We start from the raw sequence: 27,967 nt of genomic DNA, 5'->3' as shown, positions 1-27,967 counted from the left end.
GGACCCCCAAAACGAGAGCAGCCGGGCCGTGTCCAAAGGGGGTTTTTATTGGGGGGGGAGGGGCGCCCCTGGGGGTCTCAGTCGTCCTTGAGCCCCCCAAAAACCGAGGCCGGGACCTGGCGCTGCTCCAGCTGCACCTCTGGGGGAGGGGAGGGGAGGGGGAGGGTCAGGGTGGGGGAGGGGCGCTCACCCATCCCCAAACAGGGCTGTGCCCAGGACCCCTCCCCCCCCACCCCAAATCCCACTGCCCCTCCCCCCTCGTGCCCCTCCCCCCCACGGTATTGTCAGGCTCCTCCCCCCAGCCCCTCCCCCTCCCTCTGTGCCCCTTCCCCTCCCCCCAGCCCCTTCCCTTCCCCTCCCCCTGGCACCATCGGGCCCCTCCCCCTCCCCCCAGCCCTTCCCCCTCCTCCCCAGCCTCTCCCCACAGCCCCTCCCCCTCCCCATCCCCTCCCCCTCCCCCTGTGCCCCTCCCCCACCCCCTCCCCCTCCTCCCCAGCCCCTCCCCCAGCCCCTCCCCCTCCCCGTGTGCCCCTCCCCCAGCCCCTCCCCCTCCCCGTGTGCCCCTCCCCCAGCCCCTCCCCCGGTACCGTCGGGCTCCTCCCCCTCCTCGTCCAGCTCGATCTCCTCGGGGTTCCCCTGCAGGGACAGGGGGGGCTCAGCCCCCGGGGGGCCTCGGCCCTGCCCCGACCCCACGTCAGCACCGGGGGCACCCCAAAACCGGCACAAGAACCCCAAAATCCATCGTGACCCCTGGGGGCGCCCCAAAACCGGCACCGGCACCCCAAAATCCATCGCGACCCCCCCGGGGCACCCCAAAATCGGCACCGGCACCCCAAAATCCATTGCGACCCCCCCGGGGCACCCCAAAATCGGCACCGGCACCCCAAAATCCATCGCAACCCCGGGGAGAACCCAAAATCGGCACCCAGAGCTCCCAAAATCCATCGCAACCCCGGGGTGCCCCAAAATCTATCGCGACCCCGGGGCACCCCAAAATGGGCACTAGAACCCCAAAATCGGCACTGGCACCCCAAAATCCATCACGACCCCCTGGGGTGCCCCAAAATCCATCGCGACCTCGGGACACCCCAAAATCAGCACTAGAACCCCAAAATTGACATCAGGACCCCAAAACCCGTTTTTACCCAGGGGCACCCCAGAATTGACACCCAGAGCCCCCAAAATCCATCACAACCCCGGGGCACCCCAAAATGGGCACTGGGACCCCAAAACCAACATCGGGACCCCAAAATCACAACCCCGAGGACAACCCAAAATCACCACCCAGAGCCCCCAGAATCCATCACGACCCCAGGGCACCCCAAAATCGGCACGTGGGGACCCCGAATTAGCACCAGGGATCCCCAAAACCCGTTGGCAGGGGAGACCCCAAAATCAGGATTGGGACCCCAAAACCCGTTGGAACCCAGGGGGACCCCAAAAGCGGCACCCAGAGACCCAAAATGGCACCGAGACCCCAAACTCTGCACCCACAGGGGAGATGGGGGAGGCTGTGAGTGTGGCAGTGGGCGTGGCAGCATCGGGTGGGCGTGGCAGCATCGGGTGGGCGTGGCACAGGTGGGTGGGCGTGGCACAGGTGGGTGGGCGTGGCAGGTTTAGGTGGGCGTGGGACATTTGGGTGGGTGTGGCAGGGTCAGGTGGGCGTGGCAGGTTTAGGTGGGTGTGGCACAGGTGGGTGTGGCAGTGTCAGGTGAGTGGCACAGCTGGGTGGGCGTGGCAGGTTTAGGTGGGCTTGCCACAGGTGGGTGGGCGTGGCAGGGTCAGGTGGGCGTGGCACAGTTGGGTGGGTGTAGCAGGGTTAGGTGGGCGTGGCACAGGTGGGTGGGTGTGGCAGTGTCAGGTGAGTGTGGCACAGCTGGGTGGGCGTGGCACAGCTGGGTGGGCGTGGCAGGTTTAGGTGGGCTTGCCACAGGTGGGTGGGCGTGGCAGGGTCAGGTGGGTGTGGCACTGTTAGTTGGGTGTGGCACAGGTGGGCATGGCACAGGTGGGTGGGCATGGCAGGGTTAGGTGGGCGTGGCACGTGGCGTGGCGCCCCCAGGTGGGCGTGACACAGGTAAGTGGGCGTGGCACGGGGCGTGGCAGGATTTGGTGGGCGTGGCACTGGGCACGGCACCACCAGGTGCGGGTGGCACACTTAAGTGGGCGTGGCAAGGTTTGGTGGGCGTGGCACTGGGCGTGGCAGGATTCCATGGCCGTGGTATGGTTAGACAGGCGTGGCATGGGGCGTGGCATGGTTGGGTGGGCGTGGCACGGGGCATGGCAGGGTTAGACGGCCACGGCATGGTTTGATGGGTGTGGCAGGGCTGGGCGGGCGTGGCGGTGTGACGTGGGCGTGGCACAGTCAAGTGGGTGTGGCAGGGTTGGGTGGGCGTGGCAAGGTTTGATGGGCGTGGCAGGGTTGGGTGGGCGTGGCACGGGGCGTGGCAGGGTTAGACAGCCACGGCACGGTTTGATGGGTGTGGCAGGGGCGTGGCCTGGTTTGATGGGTGTGGCATGGTTCAATGGGTGTGCCAGTGCAAAGTGAGCGTGGCAGGGGCGTGGCAAGGTTCCGTGGGCATGGCAGGGGCATGGCAGGGTTCGGTGAGTGTGGTAACGGGCATGACAGGGTTCATTGGGCGTGGCAGGGTTCGGTGGGCATGGCAGGGTTCGGTGGGTGTGGTAGTAGGCGTGGCAGGGTTCATTGGGCGTGCCAGGGTTCATTGGGAGTGGCAGGGATTGATGGGTGTGGCAGCGGGTGTGGCAGGGTTTGGTGGGCGTTGCAGGGGCGTGGCAGGGGTGTGGCATGGTGAATTGGGTGTGTCAGGGTTCATGGGGCGTGGCAGGGTTCCTTGGGTGTGTCAGGGGCGTGTCAGGGTTCTGTGGGCATGTCAGGGTTCCGTGGGAGTGTCAGAGGCGTGGCAGGGTTCCATGGGCGTGTCAGAGGCGTGTCAGGGTTCATTGGGTGTGTTAGGGGCGTGTCAGGGTTCATTGGGCGTGTCAGGGTTGGGTGGGCGTGTCAGGGGTGTGTCAGGGTTCCATGGGTGTGTCAGGGGCGTGTCAGGGGCATGTCAGCGTTGGGTGGGCGTGTCAGGGTTGGGTGGCGTGTCAGGGTTGGGTGGCGTGTCAGGGTTGGGTGGCGTGTCAGGGGCGTGTCAGGGTTGGGTGGGCGTGCCAGGGGCGTGTCAGGGTTCCGTGGGCGTGTCAGGGGTGTGTCAGGGGCGTGCCAGGGTTCTGTGGGTGTGTCAGGGATGTGTCAGGGGCTTGTCAGGGTTCCGTGGGTGTGTCAGGGTTCTGTGGGTGTGTCAGGGGTGTGTCAGGGGCGTGTCAGGGTTCCGTGGGTGTGTCAGGGTTCTGTGGGCGTGTCAGGGTTCTGTGGGTGTGTCAGGGGTGTGTCAGGGGCGTGTCAGGGTTCCGTGGGCGTGTCAGGGTTCCGTGGGTGTGTCAGGGGTGTGTCAGGGGCGTGCCAGGGTCATGTCAGGGTTCCGTGGGTGTGTCAGGGTTCCGTGGGCGTGTCAGGGGCGTGCCAGGGGCATGTCAGGGTTCTGTGGGCGTGTCAGGGTTCCATGGGCGTGTCAGGGGTGTGCCAGGGGCATGTCAGGGTTCATTGGGTGTGTCAGGGTTCATTGGGTGTGCCAGGGTTCCGTGGGTGTGCCAGGGGCGTGTCAGTGGCGTGTCAGGGTTGGGTGGGCGTGTCAGGGGCGTGTCAGGGCCGTGTCAGGGCCGTGTCAGGGTTGGGTGGGCGTGTCAGGGGTGTTCCAGGGCCGTGTCAGGGTTCCGTGTGCGTGCCAGGGTTCCGTGGGCGTGTCAGTGGCGTGTCAGGGTTGGGTGGGCGTGTCATTGGCATGTCAGGGCCGTGTCAGGGTTGGGCGGCGTGCCAGGGCCGTGCCAGGGCCGTGCCAGGGTTCTGTGGCTGTGTCAGGGGCGTGTCAGGGGTGTGCCAGGGGTGTGCCAGGGTTGGGTGTGCGTGCCAGGGCCGGCGCCGCGGGCTCACCTGACGAAGAGCAGGCGCTGGGGCGGGCGCGGCGCGTCCCGCTGGGCCTCGGCCGCCAGCGCCTCGGCGCGCTGCTCCAGCAGCTTCATCTCGTCCAGCCCGCTCTGCCCCGGCGCCAGGTCCGACACTGCCCACAGCACCGTCAGCGTGGGCGCCGGCACCCCGGCACCCCAGGGACCCCCGGGCACCCCAGGGACCCCCCGGGACCCCCCGGGACCCCCCGGGACCCCCCGGTGCCAGGTCCGACACTGCCCACAGCACCGTCAGCGTGGGCGCTGGGACCCCGGGCACCCCAGGGACCCCCCGGGCACCCCCGGGACCCCCCGGTGCCAGGTCCGACACTGCCCACAGCACCGTCAGCGTGGGCACCGGGACCCCCGGGCACCCCCCAGGGTCAGCGTGGGCACCGGGACCCCCGGGCACCCCAGGGACCCCCCGGGACCCCCCAGTGCCAGGTCTGACACTACCCACAGCACCGTCAGCGTGGGCACCGGCACCCCGGGCACCCCAGGGACCCCCATGGTCCCCCCTGTTCCAGGTCCAACACTGCCCAGGGTCAGCGTGGGCACCGGGACCCCCGGGGATCACCCAGGGACCCCCCAGGACCCTCCAGGGTCAGCGTGGGCACCGGGACCCCCTCCAGGGCACCCCCAGGGACCCCCATGGACCCTCCGGAGCACCCCCATGGACCCCCCCAGGGACCCCCCGGGACCCCCCCAGTTCCAGGTCCGACACTGCCCAGGGTCAGCGTGGGCACCGGGACCCCTGGGGCACCCCCAGGGACCCCCTGGAGCACCCCCATGGACCCCCCCAGGGATCCCCCAGGACCCCCCATGGTAGCTTGGGTCTCCCCATGGCACCCTGTGACCCCCATGGACCCCCCCATGGAACCCCTGGGGTCCCAGGACCCCCCCAGGACCCCCCCATGGACCCCCCCAGGGATCCCCCATCCACCCCCCCAGGGACCCCCCAGGGATCCCCCAGGGATCCCCTGGGACACCCAGGACCCCCATGGACCCCCCAAGGGATCACCCATTGACCCCCCCATGGACCCCCATGGATCCCCCCCATGGACTCCCTGGGTATCCCCCAGGAACCCCCCAGGACCCCCCCATGGATGCCCCGGGACCCCCCAGGACCCCCCGGGACATCCAGGACCCCCCATGGGCCCCCTGGGACACCTCCAGGGACCCCCCAGGACCCCCAGGGAAATCTGGGACCCCCCCCCATGGACCCCCTGGGACACCTCCAGGGATCCCCCAGGGACCCCCCAGGACCCCCCCATGGATGCCCTGGGACCCCCCAGGACCCCCCGGGACATCCGAGACCCCCCCATGGACCCCCTGGGACACCTCCAGGGATCCCCCAGGACCCCCCGGGACATCCGGGACCCCCCACGCTCCCCGTGCCCCCATGCCCGGTGCCGTACCCGTGCCCCCGGTGCCACGCCCGTACCCCCCGTGCCCCCGTGCCCGGGTCCCGGTGCCGTACCCGTTCCGGTGGCGCTGCCGGACACTTTGAGCATCTGCGAGGCCATGAAGTTCACCTGGGTGTTGTAGGTGGCCTGGACGCTGCGCTTGATGCGCAGCATCTCCCGGATGGTGTCCTCGTTGCCGTGGCGGATCTCAAACTCCTTCCACGTCTGCCAGAAGCTGCCCGTGATCTGGGACATGGACATGGGGACATCATGAGGGACATGGGGACAGGGTCACATCTCAAACTCCTTCCACGTCTGCCAGAAGCTGCCCGTGATCTGGGACAGGGACAGGGACATGGGGACATCATCAGGGACATGGGGACACGGGGACAGGGTCACATCTCAAACTCCTTCCACGTCTGCCAGAAGCTGCCCGTGATCTGGGACAGGAACATGGGGACATCATGAGAGACATGGGGACACGGGGACACTGTCACATCTCAAACTCCTTCCACGTCTGCCAGAAGCTGCCCGTGATCTGGGGACATGGGGACATGGGGACATGGGGACAGTGTCAGGGACATGGGGACATCATGAGGGACATGGGGACAATGCAGGGACACTGTCAGGGACATGGGGACACTCCTGGCCGGGTGCCACCTCACCCGTGGGTCGCAGATCTGGGAGCAGAGGGTGCCGCCAGTGTCCCCCAGTCCCATCCCAGTCCATCCCAGTCCATCCCAGTTCCTCCCAGTCCCTCCCAGTCCATCCCAGTCCATCCCAGTCCCCTCCCAGTCCCTCCCAATCCCATCCCAGTCCCTCCCAGTCCATCCCAGTCCATCCCAGTCCCCCCAGTCCCCCCCAGTTCCCTCCCAGTTCCCTCCCAGTCCCCTCCCAGTCCATCCCAGTCCCTCCCAATCCCCTCCCAATCCCCCCCAATCCCATCCCAGTCCCTCCCAATCCCATCCCAGTCCCTCCCAATCCCCTCCCAATCCCCCCCAGTCCTCCCAGTCCCTCCCAGTCCCTCCCAGTCCCCCCAGTCCCCCCAGTCCCCCAGCCCCGTGCCCCGTGCCCGCTCACCCGCGGGTCGCAGATCTGGGAGCAGTAGGTGTAGATGGCGCGTGCCCGATCCACCTCGCCCAGCTTGCACTCCATGTCGGCGAAGCGCAGGCACAGCTCCCGCGCCGCCTCGTCGCCCAGCACCTGCCGCGGGCGGCCGGGACGCTGCCACGCCTGCCACACCTGGCACAGCTGGCACAGCTGGCACAGCTGGCACAGCTGGGCACAGCTGGGCCCACCCGGGACGCCTGTGCCACCTGGGCCCACCTGAGCCCAGCTGTGCCCACCCGGGACACCTGTGCCCACCCAGGACACCTGTGCCACCTGGGCCCAGCTGTGCCCAGCTGTGCCCACCCAGGACACCTGTGCCCACCCGGGACGCCTGTGTCACCTGGGCCCACCTGTAACACCTGGGACACCTGTGCCCACCCAGGACACCTGTGCCACCTGGGCCCCGCTGTGCCCAGCTGTGCCCACCCAGGACACCTGTGCCCACCTGAGACACCTGTGTCACCTGGGCCCACCTGTAACACCTGGGACACCTGTGCCCACCCGGGACACCTGTGTCCACCTGGGACAGATGGCACACCTGGGACGCCTGTGCCACCTGGGCCCACCTGTGCCCACCTGTGCCCACCCAGGACATCTGTGCCCACCCGGGACGCCTGTGCCACCTGGGCCCAGCTGTGCCCACCCAGGACACCTGTGCCACCTGGGCCCACCTGGGCCCAGCTGTGCCCACCTGTGCCCACCCAGGACACCTGTGCCCACCCAGGACACCTGTGCCACCTGTGCCCACCCAGGACACCTGTGCCCACCTGGGACAGCCAGGACACCTGTGCCCACCTGTGCCCACCCAGGACACCCGTGCCCACCTGTGCCCACCTTGGCACGGGACAGTGGTGACACCTGTGTCTACCTGGGAAACCTGTACCCACCTGGGCGTGGCATGGCACTGACACCCAGGACACCTGTGACACCTGTGACACCAGTGCCCACCTGTGCCACCTGTGCCACCTGGTCACGGTGCCACCCGTGACACTGGGACACCTCGGACACCTGGGCCACTGGTGACACTGGGCCACCAGTGCCCACCTGTGCCACCTGTACCCACCAGTGACACCTGGGGCACCTGTGCCCAGCTATGCCCACCTGTGCCACCTCTGCCACCTGTGCCCACCTGTGCCACCCGTGTCTCCCAGTGCCCACCTGTCCCCATCTCAGTGTCCCCAGCCCCCCAGGTGTGGGCAGCTGTGCCCAGCCCCAGAGTGCCCCCAGGTGGTCCAGATGTGTCCCAGGTGTGCCCAGGTGTGCCAGGTGTGCCCAGGTGTGCCAGGTGCCCCCAGGTGTGCCAGGTGTGCCAGGTGTGCCCAGGTGCCCACCTCGATGGCTCTCTGGTAGATGGGGCGCATGTGGGTGACCCCTCAGTGCCCGAGGTGTGCCCAGCCCCCAGGTGTGCCCAGGTGCCCCCAGGTGTGCCCAGGTGTGCCCAGGTGCCCACCTCGATGGCTCTCTGGTAGATGGGGCGCATGTGGGTGACCCCTCAGTGCCCCCAGGCCCCCAGGTGTGCCCAGTCCCCAGGTACCCCCATGCCCCCAGGTGCCCCAGGTGCCCCCAGGTGTGCCCAGGTGTGCCAGGTGCCCCCAGGTGTGCCAGGTGCCCCCAGGTGTGCCCAGGTGCCCCAGGTGTGCCCAGGTGCCCACCTCGATGGCTCTCTGGTAGATGGGGCGCGTGTGGGTGACGCTGAAGAGCTCTGGGTACCCCTCAGTGCCCCATAGCCCCAGGGTGCCCAGCCCCCAGGTGTGCCCAGGTGTGCCCAGGTGCCCCCAGGTGCGCCCAGGTGTGCCAGGTGCCCCCAGGTGTGCCCAGGTGCCCCCAGGTGCCCCCAGGTGCCCACCTCGATGGCTCTCTGGTAGATGGGGCGCGTGTGGGTGACGCCGAAGAGCTCGGCGGCGCGGCGGATGTAGATGTGGAACATGTCGGCCTGCTGCGCCGGCGGCACCGCCCGCGTGCCGCGCTCGTACACCGCCATGGCCCGGCGCGCCAGCCCGAAGCGCTCCTCCAGCCGCGCGTACAGCAGGAAGATGGCTGCGGGCACGGGGACACGGGACACGGACACGGGGACACGCGGGGGACACGGGACACGGGGACACGGGGGGACACGGGGGGGGACATGGGACACGGGACACGCGGGGACACGGGACACGCGGGGGGACATGGGACACGGGGGGGGACATGGGACACGGGGGGACACGGCACGTGAGGGACACAGGGACACACAGGGGGACATGGGGACATGGGGGGACACGGGGACGTGAGGGACACGGGGACACACAGGGGGACACGGGGACACGGGAGGACACGGGACACGCGGGGGGACACGGGACACGGGGACACGGGGGGGACACGAGACACGGGGGGACACGGCACGTGAGGGACATGGGGACGTGTGGGGGGACACAGGGACACGCAGGGAGACACGGCACGTGAGGGACACGGGGACACACAGGGGGACATGGGGACGTGAGGGACACGGGGACATGCGGGAGGACACGGCACGTGAGGGACACGGGGACATGGGGATGTGAGGGACACGGGGATACGCGGGGGACACGGGGACACGGGAGGACACGGCACGTGAGAGACACAGGGACATGGGGGGACAGGGGGGGACACGGGCACACAGGGACATGAGGGGACATGTGGGGACATGGGGACACGGGGGGACAGGGGGACACGGGGGTACACAAGGACATGGGGACATGGGGACAGGGGGACACAGGGACATGAGGACATGGAGGGGACACAGGGACATGTGGGGACACGGGGACACACGGGGACATGGGAGGACATGGGGGGACACGGGGACATGTGAAGACACATTGAGGTGAGAGACACGGGGGGACACGGGGACATGGGAGGGCATGGGGACATGGAGGGAACATGTGGGGGACACGGGGACATGGACATGGGGACACAGGGGAGACATGACGACAGATATGGGGACATGTGGGGACACAGAGGGGACACACAGGAACATGGGACACACAAGGACAAGGAGAGGACACATGGGGACACGGAGGGGACATGGACAGGGACAGTGAGGGGACAAGGGGACATGCAGGGGACACAGGGGAGACACACGGGGACATGGAGGGACAGGGAGGGGACACATGGGGACAGTGAGGGGACAGAGACAGGGACACCTGTCCTGGCACCCCCCGCTCCCCTCTACCTGCCATGTCCCCAATGCCACCACTGTCCCCAGTGTCCCCAGTGTCCCCAGTGTCCCCAGTGTCCCAAATGCCACCAATGTCCCCAATGTCCCCAATGTCCCCAATATCCCCAATGTCCCCAGTGTCCCCAGTGTCCCCAATGTCCCCAGTGTCCCCAGTGTCCCCAGTGTCCCCAATGTCCCCAATGTCCCCAATCCCCCCAGTGCCCCCAATGTCCCCAGTGTCCCCCCGTCCCGTGTCCTCAATGTCCCCCCAAAATCCCCAGTGTCCCCATGTCCCCAATGTCCCCAATGTCCCAAATGCCCCCCCAATGTCCCCCATGTTCCCAGTGTCCCCAGTGTCCCCAATGTCCCCAGTGTCCCCAGTGCCCCCATGTCCCCATGTCCCCATGTCCCTGTCCCTACTCTTGGCGTGCTGTGGGGGACACCCGTCCAGCGCCTGCTCGAAGAGGTCCCGGGCCCGCTCCAGCTTCCGGCCGCCGTAACGAGCCACGAACTTGGAGAGGTACGTGAGCCACAGGTCCCCGACGTGCGGCCAGCGGAACAGCGCGATGCCACGCTCGTAGGCCTGCGGGACACGGGGACATTGGGGACACTGGGGACACTGGGGATACTGGGGGGATTGGGGATGCTGGGGATACTGGGGACATTGGGGACACTGGGGACATTGGGGATACTGGGGACATTGGGGACACTGGGGACATTGGGGACATTGGGGACACTGGGGACACTGGGGATACTGGGGACACTGGGGGGATTGGGGATGCTGGGAATACTGGGGACATTGGGGGGGATTGGGGACATTGGGGGGGATTGGGGACATGGGGGGGTCATTGGGACATTGGGGACATTGGGGACATTGGGGGGGATTGGGGACATTGGGGATACTGGGGACACTGGGGGGATTGGGGACATTGGAGACACTGGGGACACTGGGGGGATTGGGGACACTGGGTACATTGGGGACATTGGGGACATTTGGGGGGATTGGGGACACTGGGGGGATTGGGGACACTGGGGACATGGGGGGGTCATTGGGACATTGGGGGCACTGGGGACATTGGGGACATTGGGGACATTGGGGACACTGGGGACACTGGGGACACTGGGGACACTGGGGACATTGGCATGGGGACACAGTGCCACCACCAGGACAGCAGGACACCGCTCATGTGCACCCACGGGGACACCTCTGTGAGCCACAGGGTGACTGGGGTGTCCCCAACACCCTCCTGGGGTGTCCCCAACCCCTCTGGCTGTCCCCAACACCCCTCTGGATGTCCCCAACCCCTCTCTGGATGTCCCCAACCTCTCTGGGTGACCCCAGCCCTGTGCTGCACTGTCCCCACAGTGTCCCAGCTGTCCCCATCTGTCCCCAGCCATCCCCAGCTGTCCCCAACTGTCCCCGCTGTCCCCAGTGTCCCGGTGCCATCTTGAAGCTGTCCCAGCTGTCCCCAGCCATCCCCCTGTGTCCCCATCTGTCCCCAGTGTCCCTGTCCCCAGGTCCCAGTGTCACCTTGAAGCTGTCCCCAGTGTCCCCTGTCCCGTGTCACCTTGAAGCTGTCCCCCTGTCCCCTGTCCCGTGTCGCCTTGCAGCTGTCCCCAGTGTCCCCAGTGTCCCCTGTCCCCATCCCGTGTCACCTTGAAGCTGTTCCCTGTCCCCTGTCCCGTGTCACCTTGCAGCTGTCCCCAGTGTCCCCAGTGTCCCCAGTGTCCCCTGTCCCCGTCCCGTGTCACCTTGAAGCTGTCCTCGAAGCGGCCGTGCTCCTCCAGCAGCAGCGCGTAGTTGATGACGATCTGGGGGGTGGCGATGCGCAGGTCCAGGATGCGCTCGTACACCGCCCGCGTCGACTGCGGGACACCGACACGGACACGGACACGGACACGGACACGGACACGGACACGGGATGGGGACACGGGACATGGGACATGGGACACAGGATGGGGACAGGGCATGGGGACATGGGGACAGGGGATGAGGACATGGATGGGGACATGGGGACATGGGATGGGGAACAAGGGGACATGGGAACACGGGACGGGGACACGGGATGGGGACAGGGATAGGGACATGGATGGGGACATGGGATGGGGACATGGGGACATGGGGACAGGAACAAGGGGACAGGGACAGGGACACAGGGATGGGGACAGAGGACATGGGGACATGGACAGGGGACAGGGACACGGTCAGGGGACGTGGGGACAGCAGGGTCACAGGCAGGTCCAGCACACCCCGGGCACGGGGACACAGTGCTGTCCCCAGCTGTGCCCAGGTGTGCCCATGTCCCCCCAGGTGTGCCCAGGTGTACCCAGGTGTGCCCGGTGCCCACCTGGAAGGTGCCCAGCCTCTCCTCCAGGTGTCCCCATGCCCCCCAGGTGTGCCCAGGTGTGCCCAGGTGTGCCCAGTGCCCAACAGGAAGGTGTCCATGTCCCCCCAGGTGTGTCCAGGTGAGCCCAGGTGTGCCCAGGTGAGCCTGGTGCCCACCTGGAAGGTGTCCATGTCCCCCCAGGTGTGCCCAGGTGTGCCCAGTTGTGCCCAGTGCCCACCAGGAAGGTGTCTATGCCCCCCAGGTGTGCCCAGGTGTGCCCAGGTGTTCCCAGTGCCCACCAGGAAGGTGTCCATGTCCCCCCAGGTGTGCCCAGGTGTGCCCAGGTGTTCCCAGTGCCCACCAGGAAGGTGTCCATGCCCCCCCAGGTGTGCCCAGGTGTGCCCAGGTGTGCCCGGTGCCCACCTGGAAGGTGCCCAGGCTCTCCTCCAGGTCGGCCAGCATGGCCCAGACGCGCAGGGATTTGTAGAGCCGGTTCTGCACCGGCTCCGAGCTGTCGAAGAACTCGGCCCGGCGCGCCGGCAGCGCCGTGGCTCTCTGGGGAGAAACCGCGGGAAAACGGGAAAAACGGGGAAAAACGGGAGTGGGAACGGGGAAAAACGGGGAAAAATGGGAAAAAACGGGAGTGGGAATGGGGAAAACGGGAAAAAACGGGAGTGGGAATGGGGAAATGGAAAAAAATGGGAGTGGGAATGGGGAAAACGGGAAAAACGGGAGTGGGAATGGGGAAATGGAAAAAAATGGGAGTGGGAATGGGGAAAACGGGAAAAACGGGAGTGGGAATGGGGAAATGGAAAAAAATGGGAGTGGGAATGGGGAAAACGGGAAAAACGGGGAAAAACGGGAATGGGAACGGGGAAAACGGGAAAAACGGGGAAAAACAGGAATGGGAACGGGGAAAACGGGGAAAAATGGGAAAAAACGGGAGTGGGAATGGGGAAAATGGGGAAAAACAGGAAAAAACAGGCGTGGGAATGGGGAAAATGGGAATAAACGGGAAAAAACGGGAGTGGGAACGGGAAAAAACGGGAAAAAATGGGAAAAAACGGGAGTGGGAATGGGGAAAACGGAGAAAAACGGGGAAAAACGGGAGTGGGAACGGGGAAAAACGGGAAAAAACGGGAGTGGGAATGGGGAAAACGGGAAAAAACGGGAGTGGGAATGGGGAAAATGGGAAAAAACAGGAAAAAACGGGGAAAATGGGGAAGAACGGGAGTGGGAACGGGGAAATGGGAAAAAACGGGAAAAAACGGGTGTGGGAACGGGAAAAAACGGGAGTGGGAACGGGGAAAATGGGAAAAAATGGGAAAAAACGGGAGTGGGAACGGGGAAATGGGAAAAAACGGGGTCCTGTTTTGTGGTGCCCATTTTTGGGGTCCCGTTTTTGAGGTGTCCCATTTCAGGGTCCCATTTTTGGGATCCCATTTTTGTGGTGCCCGTTTTTGGGGTCCCGTTTTTGGGGTCCCATTTTGGGGTCCCGTTTCGGGGTCCCATTTTTGGCGTCCCATTTTGTGGTGCCCATTTTTGGGGTCCCATTTTGTGGTGCCCATTTTTGGGGTCCCGTTTTTGAGGTGTCCCATTTCAGGGTCCTGTTTTTGGGGTCCCATTTCGGGGCCCCATTTTGTGGTGCCCATTTTTGGGGTCCCATTTTTGGGGTCCCATTTTTGTGGTGCCCATTTTTGGGGTCCCGTTTTTGGGGTCCCGTTTTTGGGGTCCCATTTCGGGGTCCCGTTTTGTGGTACCCATTTTTGGGGTCCCGTTTCGGGGTCCCGTTTTTGGGGTCCCGTTTTTGGGGTCCCATCTGGGGTCCCATTTTTGTGGTGCCCATTTTTGGGGTCCCATTTTTGGGGTCCCGTTTTTGGGGTGCCCCCTCACCCGCAGCACGCTCAGCGCCTCCTGGTGCCGCTGGTGGCGCAGCTCCAGCTCCCCGAACTCGCACCAGATCGCCGCCAGATCCTCCACGCGGCGGAACCGAACCCGCGTGGCACGGGACAGGATGGAGCGGGCCTGGGGACACAGGGGACATCACTGGGGACACTGGGGACACTGGGGACATCGGGGACATCGGGGACACTGGGGATATTGGGGACACTGGGGACATTGGGGACACTGGGGACACTGGGGACACTGGGGACACTGGGGACATTGGGGACAGTGGGGACATTGGGGACATTGGGGACACTGGGGACACTGGGGACACTGGGGACATTGGGGGACACTGGGGACACTGGGGACACTGGGGACACTGGGGACATTGGTGACATTGGGGACACTGGGGACACTGGGGACACTGGGGACATTGGGGACATTGGGGACACTGGGGACACTGGGGACAGTGGGGACACTGGGGACACTGGGGGGATTGGGGACACTGGGGACACTGGGGACACTGGGGACATTGGGGACATTGGGGACATTGGGGGGATTTGGGACACTGGGGACAGTGGGGACACTGGGGACATTGGGGACACTGGGGACACTGGGGGGATTGGGGACATTGGGGACATTGGGGACATTGGGGACACTGGGGACACTGGGGACACTGGGGACACTGGGGACATTGGGGACACTGGGGACACTGGGGACACTGGGGACATTGGGGACATTGGGGACATTGGGGGGATTTGGGACATTGGGGACACTGGGGACACTGGGGACATCGGGGACATCGGGGACATTGGGGACACTGGGGACACTGGGGACATTGGGGACATTGGGGACATTGGGGGACACTGGGGACACTGGGGACACTGGGGGGATTGGGGGACATTGGGGACAGTTGGTGACATTGGGGACACTGGGACAGGTTTTGGGGGCCCAGACCGGTTTCGGTATCCCAGGCAGGTTTGCAGTGCCTGCAGGTTTTGGGGTGTCCCGGTTTCGGGGTGTCCCAGTTTTGGGGTGTCCCTCATGGTTATGGGGTGTCCCTCAGGGTTTCAGGGTGCCCCAGTTTCGGGGTGCCCCTCAGGGTTTTGGGGTGCTCCCCAGGGTTTCGGGGTGTCCCCATTTCAGGGTGCCCCAGTTTTGGGGTGTCCCTCAGGGTTTCGGGGTGTCCCAGTTTCGGGGTGCCCCGGTTTTGGGGCGTCCCTCAGGGTTTCAGGGTGTCCCAGTTTCGGGGTGCCCCCCGGGTTTCAGGGTGTCCCAGTTTCGGGGTGCCCCGGTTTTGGGGCGTCCCTCAGGGTTTCGGGGTGTCCCAGTTTCGGGTTGCCCGGGTTTCGGGGTGTTCCCCAGGGTTTCGGGGTGTTCCCCAGGGTTTCGGGGTGCCCAGGTTTCGGGGTGCCCCCCGGGTTTCAGGGTGTCCCAGTTTCGGGGTGCCCCCCGGGTTTCGGGGTGCCCCTCAGGGTTTCGGGGTGCCCAGGGTTTTGGGGTGTCCCGGGTTTCGGGGTGCCCCGGTTTTGGGGCGTCCCTCAGGGTTTCGGGGTGTCCCAGTTTCGGGGTGCCCAGTTTCGGGGTGCCCCTCAGGGTTTCGGGGTGCCCAGTTTCGGGGTGCCCCTCACGTCGTCCAGCTGCCCGTTGTCCTCGTAGAAGCGGGCGAAGGCCACCCAGAGCTCGTGGGGGCGGCCGGTGGCGCGCTGGGGATCCACCGTGCGCACGGCCTCCGTGAAGGTCTGGATGATCTGGGACGGGGACACGGGGACATCAGGGTACATCAGGGACATCGGGGGACATTGGGGGACATCGGGGGACATCAGGGGACATTGGGGACACGGGGACACGGGGACATCAGGGGACACGGGGACATGGGGACATCGGGGGACACGGGGACATGGGGACATCGGGGGACATCGGGGGACATTGGGGACACGGGGAACATCAGGGGACATTGGGGACACGGGACAGAGGGACAGAGGGACACGGGGACATCAGGGACATCGGGGACATCGGGGACATCGGGGACATCAGGGACATCGGGGACACGGGACAGAGGGACAGAGGGACACGGGGACATCAGGAGACACGGGGACACAGGGACATCGGGGGACATCGGGGACATCGGGGACACGGGGACATCGGGGGACATCGGGGGACATCGGGGACATCGGGGACACGGGGACATCGGGGGACACGGGGACATCGGGGACATCAGGGACATCGGGGACACGGGGGACATCGGGGGATGTTGGGGACACGGGGACATCGGGGGACATTGGGGGACATTGGGGACACGGGACAGAGGGACACATGGGACAGAGGGACATGGGGACATCAGGGGACGTTGGGGACATGGGGACACGGGACACGGGACATGGGGACGTTGGGGACATGGGACAGAGGGACCGAGGGACAGAGGGGACACTGGGGACACAAGGACAGAGAGGACACGGCACAGAGGGACATGGGGACACAAGGACACGGGACAGAGGGACAGAGGGGACACAGGGACACTGGGACAGAGGGACATGGGGACAGAGGGGACACGGCACAGAGGGACAGCAGGGACACAGGAGGACATTGGGGACACGGGGACAGCACAGCCGCCACAACAGCCGCCACCCAACCCCCCAGACCATCCCAGCCACAACCCCCGGGCGCACCCGGCACCCAACAGCCACGTCCCCAGTGTCCCCCGTGTCCCCAGTGTCCCAAATGTCCCCAATGTCCCCAATGTCTCCAGTGTCCCCATGTCCCCACTGTCCCCACTGTCCCCACTGTCCCCACTGTCCCCAATGTCCCCAGTGTCCCCAATGTCCCCAGTGTCCTCAGTGTCCCCAGTGTCCCCAATGTCCCAGTGTCCCCACTGTCCCCAAATGTCCCCAGTGTCCCCAATGTCCCAATGTCCCCACTGTCCCCAAATGTCCCCAATCCCCCCAGTGTCCCCAGTGTCCCACTGTCCCCGGTGTCCCCGGACCTTGTCGGGCTGTCCCTGGTGCAGGGCCACGCGCTTGTGCCACTCGTGCACGTTGTGGGGGTTCTGGCGCAGCAGGACGCTGTTGAGCAGCAGCGGCCGCCGCGCCATCAGCCGCTCGAAACGCGCCAGGCGCAGCTCCAGCTCCACCTCCCCTGCGGGGTGACACGGACACGGGTGACACGGTGACACACGGGGTGACACGGGTGACACACAGTGACACAGTGACACACGGTGACACGGGTGACACCGCGGGCACAGCGCCATCAGCCGCTCGAAGCGCGCCAGGCGCAGCTCCAGCTCCACCTCCCCTGCGGGGTGACACGGACACGGGTGACACGGTGACACGGGTGACACACGGGGTGACACGGGTGACACACAGTGACACGGGTGACACACGGTGACGGGACACGGGACACCGCGGGCACAGCGCCATCAGCCGCTCGAAACGCGCCAGGCGCAGCTCCAGCTCCACCTCCCCTGCGGGGACACACGGACACGGGTGACATGGGTGACACACGGGGTGACACGGTGACACGGGTGACACACAGTGACACGGGTGACACACAGTGACACAGGTGACACAGTGACACGGGTGACACACGGAATGACACGGGTGACACACAGTGACACGGTGACACACAGTGACACGGGTGACACGGACACGGGTGACACACGGGGTGACACAGGACACACAGGGTGACACAAGTGACACAAAACACACAGGTGACCCAGGGGCGACACAGGGGACACACAGGGTCACACAGGGTGACGCAGGGTGACACGGTGACAAGAGTGACACAGGACACACAGGGTGACCCAGGGCTGACACGGGTGACACAGTGTGACACAGGGTGACAAGGGTGACGCAGAGATCAAACAGGGTGACACAGGGTGACACGAGTGACACAGGACACACAGGATGACATAGGGTGACATGGGTGACACAGGGGACACACAGGGCCACAGGGTGACACAGGGTGACACAGGGTGACACAGGGTGACACGGGGTGACACGGGGTGACAGTGCCCTGCCCGTTTTTGGGATCTCTCCCCATTTTTGGGTTCCCCCCCTTTATTTTCGGGGGTGCCCTCCCCATTTTTGGGGTCCCCCTCCCCATTTTCGGGGTCCCCCGCTCATTTTCGGGGTCCCCCTCCCCATTTCTGGGGTCCCCTCCCCATTTTCGAGGTCCCCCTGCCCATTTTCAGGGTCCCCTGCCCATTTCTGGGGTCCCCTGCCCATTTTCAGGGTCCCCTCCCCATTTCTGGTGTCCCCTGCCCATTTTCAGGGTCCCCTGCCCATTTTCGGGGTCCCCCTGCCCGATTTCGGGGTCCCCCTGTCCGATTTCGGGGTCCCCTGCCCATTTTCGGGGTCCCCCTGCCCATTTTCGGGGTCCCCCTGCCCATTTTCAGGGTCCCCCTGCCCATTTTCGGGGTCCCCCTGCCCATTTTCAGGGTCCCCCTGCCCATTTCTGGGGTCCCCTGCCCATTTTCGGGGTCCCCTGCCCATTTTCGGGGTCCCCCTGCCCGATTTCGGGGTCCCCCTGCCCGATTTCGGGGTCCCCCTGCCCATTTTCAGGGTCCCCCTGCCCATTTCTGGGGTCCCCTGCCCATTTTCGGGGTCCCCCTCCCCATTTTCGAGGTCCCCCTGCCCGATTTCGGGGTCCCCCTGCCCATTTTTGGGGTCCCCCTCCCCATTTTCGGGGTCCCCCTTCCCATTTTTGGGTCCCCCTCCCCATTTTCGAGGTCCCCCTCCCCATTTTCAGGGTCCCCTGCCCATTTCTGGGGTCCCCTGCCCATTTTCAGGGTCCCCCTGCCCGATTTCGGGGTCCCCCTGCCCGATTTCGGGGTCCCCTCCCCATTTTTGGGGTCCCCTCCCCATTTTTTGGGATCCCCTGCCCATTTTTTGGGGTCCCCTCCCCATTTTTTGGGATCCCCTGCCCATTTTTTGGGATCCCCTGCCCATTTCTGGGGTCCCCTGCCCATTTTCAGGGTCCCCCTGCCCATTTTCGGGGTCCCCCTGCCCGATTTCGGGGTCCCCTGCCCGATTTCGGGGTCCCCTGACCGTCGTGGCCGCGGCCGAGCTGGGCCTGCGTGTCGAGCAGCGCGGCGATGACGCTCTCCTCGAAGCGCGCGTAGCTGTCGAAGACCTGCGTGAAATCCCGCACGGTCATCACGGTCTGCACGGCTTCCTCATAGACATCCCGGGCCTGGAACGGGATAAACCGGGTTAACCGGGTTAACCGGGTTAACCAGCACAGTCTGCACGGCTTCCTCATAGACATCCCAGGCCTGGAACGGGATAAACCGGGTTAACCGGGTTAACCGGGTTAACCAGCACAGTCTGCACGGCTTCCTCATAGACATCCCAGGCCTGGAACGGGATAAACCGGGTTAACCGGGTTAACCGGGTTAACCAGCACAGTCTGCACGGCTTCCTCATAGACATCCCAGGCCTGGAACGGGATAAACCGGGTTAATTTAACCGGGGTTAACCAGCACGGTCAGCACCGTCTGCACGGCTTCTTCATACACATCCCGGGCCTGGAACGGGATAAACCGGGTTAACCGGGATAACCAGCACGGTCATCACGGTCTGCACGGCCTCCTCGTACACATCCCGGGCCTGGAACGGGATAAACCGGATTAATTTAACCGGGATAACCAGCACGGTCAGCACGGTCTGCACGGCCTCCTCGTACACATCCCGGGCCTGGAACAGGATAAACCCAGTCCAGGTGTGTCAGTCAGTCCCAGGTGTGTCAGTCAGTCCAGGTGTGTCAGTCAGTCCCAGCTGTGCCGAGCTGTGTTCCAGGTGTGCCCAGGTGTGTCAGTCTGTCCCAGGTGCCCCCAGCTGTGTCCCAGGTGTGTCAGTCAGTCCCTCCCAGGTGTGCCCGGGTGTGTCAGTCAGTCTGTCCCAGCTGTGTCCCAGGTGTGTCAGTCAGTCCCCAGGTGTGTCAGTCAGTCTGTCCCAGCTGTGTCAGTCCCTCCCAGGTGTGCCCAGGTTTGTCAGTCAGTCTGTCCCAGGTGTGTCAGTCTGTCCCAGGTGTGTCCAGGTGTGTCAGTCAGTCCCTCCCCAGGTGCACCCAGCAGTGCCCAGGTGTGTCAGTCAGTCCCAGGTGTGTCAGTCTGTCCCAGGTGTGTCAGTCTGTCCCAGGTGTGTCCAGGTGTGTCAGTCAGTCTGTCCCAGGTGCCCCAGCTGTGCCCAGCTGTATCAGTCAGTCCCCAGGTGTGTCAGTCAGTCTGTCCCAGGTGTGTCAGTCTGTCCCAGGTGTGTCCCAGGTGTGTCAGTCAGTCCCAGGTGTGTCAATCAGTCCAGGTGTGTCACTCAGTCTGTCCCAGGTGTGTCAGTCAATCCCAGGTGTGTCAGTCAGTCCAGGTGTGTCAGTCAGTCTGTCCCAGGTGTGTCAGTCCGTCTGTCCCAGCCGTGCCCCCAGCTGTGCTCAGGTGTGTCAGTCAGTCCCGGCCGTGCCCAGGTGTGTCAGTCAGACCAGGTGTGTCAGTCTGTCTGTCCCAGGTGTGTCAGTCAGTCTGTCCAAGGTGTGCCCAGGTGCCCCCAGCCGTGCCCAGGTGTGTCAGTCTGTCTGTCCCAGGTGTGTCAGTCAGTCTGTCCCAGCGGTGCCCAGCTGTATCAGTCAGTCCAGGTGTGTCAGTCAGTCCGTCCCAGCTGTATCAGTCAGTCCAGGTGTGTCAGTCGTCAGTCTGTCCCAGGTATGTCAGTCAGTCCAGGTGTGCCCAGGTGCCCCCAGCCGTGCCCAGGTGTGTCAGTCTGTCCCAGCCGTGCCCAGGTGTGTCAGTCAATCCCAGGTGTGTCAGTCAGTCTGTCCCAGGTGTGTCAGTCTGTCCCAGGTGTGCCCAGGTGTGTCAGTCTGTCTGTCCCAGGTGTGTCACCTTCTCCAGGTGCCCGCAGCGCACGTAGCAGTCGGCCAGGGCGCCCCAGAGCCGGCCCCGCTGGTCCGTGAAGCGCGTCAGGCCCCCGCGGATGATCCCGCCGGCGTCCAGCGAGCGCACGCGCTCGGGGTGCTGGGACAGCAGCTCGCACAGCTCCTGCCAGAGCTGGGAAAACGGGGTGAGAGACACCAAAACCGCCCAAAATCCACCCCAAATCCACCCAAAATCCATCCCGAATCACCCCAGGGTGCTGGGACAGCAGCTCGCACAGCTCCTGCCAGAGCTGGGAAAACGGGGTGAGAGACCCCAAAACTGCCCAAAATCCACCCCAAATCCACCCAAAATCCATCCCGAATCACCCCGGGGTGCTGGGACAGCAGCTCGCACAGCTCCTGCCAGAGCTGGGAAAAACGGGGTGAGAGACCCCAAAACCGCCCAAAATCCACCCAAAACCGCCCAAAACCGCCCAAAATCCACCCAAAATCCACCCAAATCCACCCAAAATCCACCCAAAATCCATCCCGAATCACCCCGGGGTGCTGGGACAGCAGCTCGCACAGCTCCTGCCAGAGCTGGAAAAACGGGGTGAGAGACCCCAAAACTGCCCCAAATCCACCCAAAATCCACCCAAAACCGCCCAAAATCCACCCAAAATCCACCCAAAATCCATCCCGAATCACCCCGGGGTGCTGGGACAGCAGCTCGCACAGCTCCTGCCAGAGCTGGGAAAAACGGGGTGAGAGACCCCAAAACCGCCCAAAATCCACCCAAAATCCACCCAAAATCCATCCCGAATCACCCCGGGGTGCTGGGACAGCAGCTCGCACAGCTCCTGCCAGAGCTGGGAAAACGGGGTGAGAGACCCCAAAACCGCCCAAAATCCGCCCAAAATCCACCCAAAACTGCCCAAAATCCACCCAAAATCCACCCAAAATCCACCCCAAATCCACCCAAAATCCACCCAAAACCGCCCAAAATCCACCCAAAATCCATCCCGAATCACCCCGGGGTGCTGGGACAGCAGCTCGCACAGCTCCTGCCAGAGCTGGGAAAAACGGGGTGAGAGACCCCAAAACTGCCCAAAATCCACCCAAAATCCACCCAAAATCCACCCAAAACCGCCCAAAATCCACCCAAAATCCACCCAAAATCCATCCCGAATCACCCCGGGGTGCCCTCACCTGTCCGTGGGTGCCCTGTGCCCCCCTCAGGTGCGCTCAGGTGGTTCCCAGGTGCCCTCACCTGTGTCCAGGTGCCTCCTCAGGTGTCCCAGGTGCCCTCCCCTGTCCCCAGGTGCCCTCTGCCCTTCTCAGGTGTCCCCAGGTGCCCTGGGCCACCTTCAGGTGCCTCCAGGTGCCCTCACCTGTCCCCAGGTGCTCTCACCTGTACCCAGGTACCCTCCAGGTGCCCTCACCTATCCCCAGGTACCCTCCAGGTGGTTCCCAGGTGCCCCAGGTGCCCTCACCTGTCCCCAGGTGCCCTCACCTGTCCCCAGGTGCTCTCACCTGTCCCCAGGTGCTCTCACCTGTCCCCAGGTGCCCCAGGTGCTCTCACCTGTCCCCAGGTACCCCCAAGTGCCCCCAGGTACCCTCCAGGTGCCCCCAGGTGCCCTCACCTGTGCCCAGATGCCCTCACCTGTCCTCAGGTGCCCCCAGGTACCCTCCAGGTGCCTCCAGGTGCTCCCGGGTGCCCCAGGTACCCTCACCTGTCCCCACCTGTCCCCAGGTGCCCTCACCTGTGCCCAGGTGCCCCCAGGTGCCCCCAGATACCCCCAGGTGCCCTCCAGGTGCCCCCAGGTGCCCCCAGGTGCCCCCAGGTGCCCACCCCTGTGCCCAGGTGCCCTCACCTGGTAGTTGGACTTGCCGTGGCGGGACACGAAGCGCTCGTCGTTGACCAGGCGGGCGAGGAGCTGGGCGGCCTCGTCCAGGCGGCCGACGGAGCGCAGGTACGCCACGAACTGCTCGGCCTCCTCGGGACACAGCTGCACACGCGTGTGTCACGCGTGTTACATGTGTCATTGGAACCCCCCCGTGCTGCTCGGCCTCCTCGGGACACAGCTGCACACGCGTGTGTCACGCGTGTTACGTGTGTCACAGTACCCCCCCCCATGCTGCTCGGCCTCCTTGGGACACAGCTGCACACGCGTGTGTCACGCGTGTTACATGTGTGTCACAGAACCCCCCCACGCCGCTCGGCCTCCTCGGGACACAGCTGCACACGCGTGTGTCATGTGTGTTACATGTGAGTCACCTGAGCCCCCCCGCACTGCTCGGCCTCCTCGGGACACAGCTGCACACGCGTGTGTCATGTGTGTTACATGTGAGTCACCTGAGCCCCCCCGCGCTGCTCGGCCTCCTCGGGACACAGGTGCACACACATGAGTCACGTGCGTGTCACCTGTGTCACCTCTGTCATCTCAGTGTCACCTGTGTCACTTCAGTGCCAGGTGTGCCCCAGCTGTGCCCAGCTGTGCCCACGTGTGCCCAGCTGTGCCCAGGTGTGCCTAGGTGTGTGCTAGGCGTGTAAGAGCCGTGTCCCAGGTGCCCCCAGGTGTGCCCAGGTGCCCCCAGGTGTGCCCAGGTGCCCCCAGGTGTGCCCAGGTGTGCCCGGGTACCTTGAGGAAGCGGCGGAAGACGCGCACGGCGGTCTCGGGCAGTGGCTGTGTGTGTGTGTGTGTGTCTGTGTGTGTGCGTGTGAGTACCCAGGTGTGCCCAGGTGTGCCCAGGTGTATCCCAGGTGTGCCCAGGTGTATCCCAGGTGTGCCCAGGTGTGCCCAGGTGTGCCCAGGTGTGCCCAGCTGTGCCCGGGTACCTTGAGGAAGTGGCAGAAGACGCGCACGGCGGTCTCGGGCAGCGGCTGTGTGTGTGTGTCTGTGTCTGTGTGTGTGTGTGTGAGTACCCAGGTGTATCCCAGCTGTGCCCAGGTGTGCCCGGCTGTGCCCAGGTGTGTGCCATACCTTGAGGAAGCGGCGGAAGACGCGCACGGCGGTCTCGGGCAGCGGGTGCCGCCGCACGAAGCTCAGGTATGGCGGCCAGAGGCGCCGGTGCTGCGTCACGGGCAGCGCCCGCAGTGCCCGGTCGAAGGCGCGGCGCGTCCGCGTCACCCGGCCCTGCTCGGCCAGGAAGTGGCAGTAATCCAGCCAGATCCGCGGCATCTGCACAGGGGACGTGGGGACAGTGAGGGGACACCGGGGACATCGGGGGATTGGGGACACTGGGGATGTTGGGGACATTGGGGGATTGGGGACATTGGGGACATTGAGGGGACATTGGGGACATTGGGGACACTGGGGACAGTGAGGACATTGGGGACATGGGGGACATGGGGACATGGAGGGACAGCTGGGGACATTGGGCAGATTGGGGACCCATGTCCCCAGGTGTCCCCAGGTGTCCCCAATGTCCCAGGTGTCCCCATCTGTCCCCATGTCCCCAGCTGTCCCCAGCTGTTCCCAATGTCCCCAGGTGTCCCCAATGTCCCCAGGTGTCCCCAATGTCCCAGGTGTCCCCAATGTCCCCAGGTGTCCCCAGGTGTCCCCAGGTGTCCCTCCATGTCCCCAGGTGTCCCCCATGTCCCCAGGTGTCCCCAGGTGTCCCTCCATGTCCCCAGGTGTCCCACGTGTCCCCAGTGTCCCCAGGTGTCCCCCATGTCCCAGGTGTCCCCAATGTCTCCTATGTCCCCAGCTGTCCCCAGGTGTCCCCAATGTCCCCAGGTGTCCCCAGGTGTCCCCATGTCCCCAGGTGTCCCCAATGTCTCCCATGTCCCCATCTGTCCCCATGTCCCCAATGTCCCAGGTGTCCCCCATGTCCCCAGCTGTGCCCAGGTGTCCCCAGGTGTGTCCCAGCTGTCCCCAGGTGTGTCCCCAGCTGACCCCAGGTGTGTCCCTCCATGTCCCCATCTGTCCCCATGTCCCCCATGTCCCCAGGTGTCCCCCGTGTCCCCAGGTGTCCCCGTGTCCCCAGGTGTCCCCAGGTGTCCCCCGTGTCCCCAGGTGTCCCCGGTGTCCCCAGGTGTCCCCAGTGTCCCCAGGTGTCCCCCGTGTCCCCAGGTGTCCCCATGTCCCCAGTGTCCCAGTGTCCCCAGTGTCCCCCAGGTGTCCCCAATGTCCCCAGGTGTCCCCCATGTCCCCAGGTGTCCCCAGGTGTCCCCAGGTGTCCCCAGGTGTCCCCAGTGTCCCCAGGTGTCCCAGGTGTCCCCTCTCACCTTGTGCATGAACACCAGCGCCCTCTCGTGGACGGCGTTGGCCTCCTCGAAGGCCGGGTCCGAGGGGCAGCGACCTTTGACCTGTGCCCGCCGCTGCCGCAGGTACTGGTACCACAGCTTGTAGCTGGGGAGAGGGCACAGCTGGCACAGCTGGCACAGCTGCCACCCCCGACACTCCTAACACACCTGGCACACCTGGCACCTGGGTCACCTGACACCCCTGACACACCTGTGACACCTGGCACAGGTACTGGTACCACAGCTTGTAGCTGGGGAGAGGGCACAGCTGGCACAGCTGGCACAGCTGGCACCCCTGACACTCCTAACACACCTGGCACACCTGGCACCTGGGTCACCCGGCACCCCTGTGACACCTGGCACAGGTACTGGTACCACAGCTTGTAGCTGGGGAGAGGGCACAGCTGGCACAGCTGGCACAGCTGGCACAGGTGGCACAGCTGGCACCGGTGCCACCTGTGTCACCCATGTTGCTCCTGCCACCTGAGCCACCTAGCCCCACCCCCAAGCACCCCAGATGCCCTCAGGTGTACCCCAGGTGCCCTGACGTGTACCCCTGGTAACCCCAGCCCCGCCCAGATGCCCTCAGGTGTACCCCAGGTGCCCCCAGCTCCCCTCAGATGCCCTCAGGTGCCCCCCAGGTGCCCTCAGGTGCCCCCCCAGCTCCCCTCAGGTGTCCCCCAGGTGCCCCCCAGGTGCCCCCAGCCCTCCCCCACATGCCCCAGGTGCCCCCCAGGTGCCCCCAGCCCCCCCAGCTCCCCTCAGGTGCCCCCCAGGTGCCCCCCAGCTCCCTCCAGGTGCCCTCAGGTGCCCCCAGCACCTCCCAGCTCCCCCCAGGTGCCCCCCAGGTGCCCCCCAGCTCCCCCCAGGTGCCCTCAGGTGCCCCCCAGCTCCCCCCAGGTGCCCTCAGGTGCCCCCCAGCTCCCCCCAGGTGCCCTCAGGTGCCCCCCAGCTCTCCCCAGGTGCCCCCCAGGTGCCCGTACCTGCCGGGCAGCTCCCTCAGGGCTCTCTCGTAGATCTGGTTGAGGCGGGCGCGGGGCCCGCGCTGCCGGGCCTGGGCATAGCGGAGCCAGCCCCGCACGGAGAACGGGTTCCTGAGGAGCTCCTCCTCGTGCTGGACCTCCTCTTCCTCCTGAGGGGACATTGGGGACATTGGGGACACCCAGAACGGGTTCCTGAGGAGTTCCTCCTCCTCCTCTTCCTCCTGAGGGGACATTGGGGACACCCAGAACGGGTTCCTGAGGAGCTCCTCCTCGTGCTGGACCTCCTCTTCCTCCTGAGGGGACATTGGGGACATTGGGGACACCCAGAACGGGTTCCTGAGGAGTTCCTCCTCCTCCTCTTCCTCCTGAGGGGACATTGGGGACACCCAGAACGGGTTCCTGAGGAGTTCCTCCTCCTCCTCTTCCTCCTGAGGGGACACTGGGGACACTGGGGACACCCAGAACGGGTTCCTGAGGAGTTCCTCCTCGTGCTGGACCTCCTCTTCCTCCTGAGGGGACATTGGGGACATTGGGGACACCCAGAACGGGTTCCTGAGGAGTTCCTCCTCGTGCTGGACCTCCTCTTCCTCCTGAGGGGACACTGGGGACACCCAGAACGGGTTCCTGAGGAGTTCCTCCTCGTGCTGGACCTCCTCTTCCTCCTGAGGGGACACTGGGGACATTGGGGACACCCAGAACGGGTTCCTGAGGAGTTCCTCCTCCTCTTCCTCCTGAGGGGACACTGGGGACACTGGGGACACCCAGAACGGGTTCCTGAGGAGTTCCTTCTCCTCCTCTTCCTCCTGAGAGGACACTGGGGACACTGAGGGGACTCTCAGGGGACAGAGGACAGCTCCGGCTCCTCCTGAGGGGACACAGGGACAGGGACAGATGTGGGGACAGGGATGGGAACTGGAGGGGACAGAAGGGGACAGAAAGGGACAGGAGGGGACAGAAAGGGACAGGAGGGGACACGAGGTGACGGGAGGGGACAGGAGAGGACAGAAAGGGACACGAGGGGACAGGAGGGGACAAAGATAGAGATGGGGACAGGAATGAGAACTGGAGAGGACAAAACGGGACAAAAAGGGACAGCAAGGCGCAGGAACAGAGATGGGGACAGGGATGGGAACTTGAGGGGACACGAGGGGACAGAAAGGGACAGGAGGGGACAGAAAGAGACAGGAGATGACAGCAGGGGACAGGAGGGGACAGCAGGTGACACCAGGGGACAGCAGGACACACCAGGGGACAGCAGGGGACACCAGGGGACAGCAGGGGACAGCAGGGGACAGCAATTGACACCAGGGGACAGCAGGGGACAGCAGGGGACAGCAGGAGACACCAGGGGACAGCAGGGGACAGCAGGGGACAGCAGGCGACACCAGGGGACAGCAGGCGACACCAGGGGACAGCAGGTGACACCAGGGGACAGCAGGGCACAGCAGGGGACACCAGGGGACAGCAGGCGACACCAGGGGACAGCATGTGACACCAGGGGACAGCAGGGGACAGCAGGGGACACCAGGGGACAGCAGGCGACACCAGGGGACAGCAGGGCACAGCAGGGGACACCAGGGGACAGCAGGCGACACCAGGGGACAGCATGTGACACCAGGGGACAGCAGGGGACAGCAGGAGACACCAGGGGACAGCAGGGGACAGCCCCGCACTCACGAAGCACAACTCGGGCCGCGCCGGGCCCGGCCCCGCTCCGGGATCCGCCATCGCTGCGGGCCCCGCTTCCTCCCGCGCTGCCGGTTCCGCCATGGCTGCCGCTTCCTCCAGCGCTGCCGCTTCCTCCAGCGCTGCCGCTTCCTCCAGCGCTGCCGGCGGCTGCTCCGGGCCGGGCCCCGCTCCCGGTCTCTCTCCCGGTCTCTCTCCCGGTGCCTCTCCCGGTCTCTCTCCCGCCGCCTCTCCCGGCGGCTCCTCCCGCGCCGCCATCTCCGCCTCAGCTGCCGCCATCTTCCCGCGCGCCGCCTCACTTCCGGCGC

General features: G+C 65.2%; 1 protein-coding gene across 1 annotated transcript; it reads right to left on the bottom strand.

Annotated features, from left to right (window-relative positions):
* Positions 1 to 26: 26 nt before the first annotated feature.
* XAB2 (XPA binding protein 2) lies at positions 27 to 27,943 on the bottom strand. The gene is made up of 20 exons (XM_077787684.1): positions 27,651 to 27,943; positions 25,974 to 26,122; positions 24,973 to 25,096; positions 23,726 to 23,923; positions 22,616 to 22,750; positions 20,770 to 20,934; positions 18,944 to 19,088; positions 16,882 to 17,033; positions 15,530 to 15,649; positions 13,908 to 14,039; positions 12,438 to 12,569; positions 11,440 to 11,553; positions 10,108 to 10,270; positions 8,365 to 8,555; positions 6,489 to 6,611; positions 5,483 to 5,654; positions 3,992 to 4,118; positions 2,073 to 2,190; positions 588 to 678; positions 27 to 139 (listed from the first exon to the last, which is right to left on the bottom strand). Exons 1-20 carry the CDS (start codon positions 27,936 to 27,938, stop codon positions 78 to 80), a joined length of 2,901 nt encoding a protein of 966 aa, XP_077643810.1. The 5' UTR covers positions 27,939 to 27,943; the 3' UTR covers positions 27 to 77.
* Positions 27,944 to 27,967: the final 24 nt, after the last annotated feature.

Source organism: Lonchura striata, chromosome 21 (assembly GCF_046129695.1).
Source record: "Lonchura striata isolate bLonStr1 chromosome 21, bLonStr1.mat, whole genome shotgun sequence".
Lineage (NCBI taxonomy): Eukaryota > Metazoa > Chordata > Aves > Passeriformes > Estrildidae > Lonchura > Lonchura striata.
The sequence above is the reverse complement of the archived record's forward strand: the minus strand, read 5'-3'. Positions and strand labels throughout refer to the sequence as shown.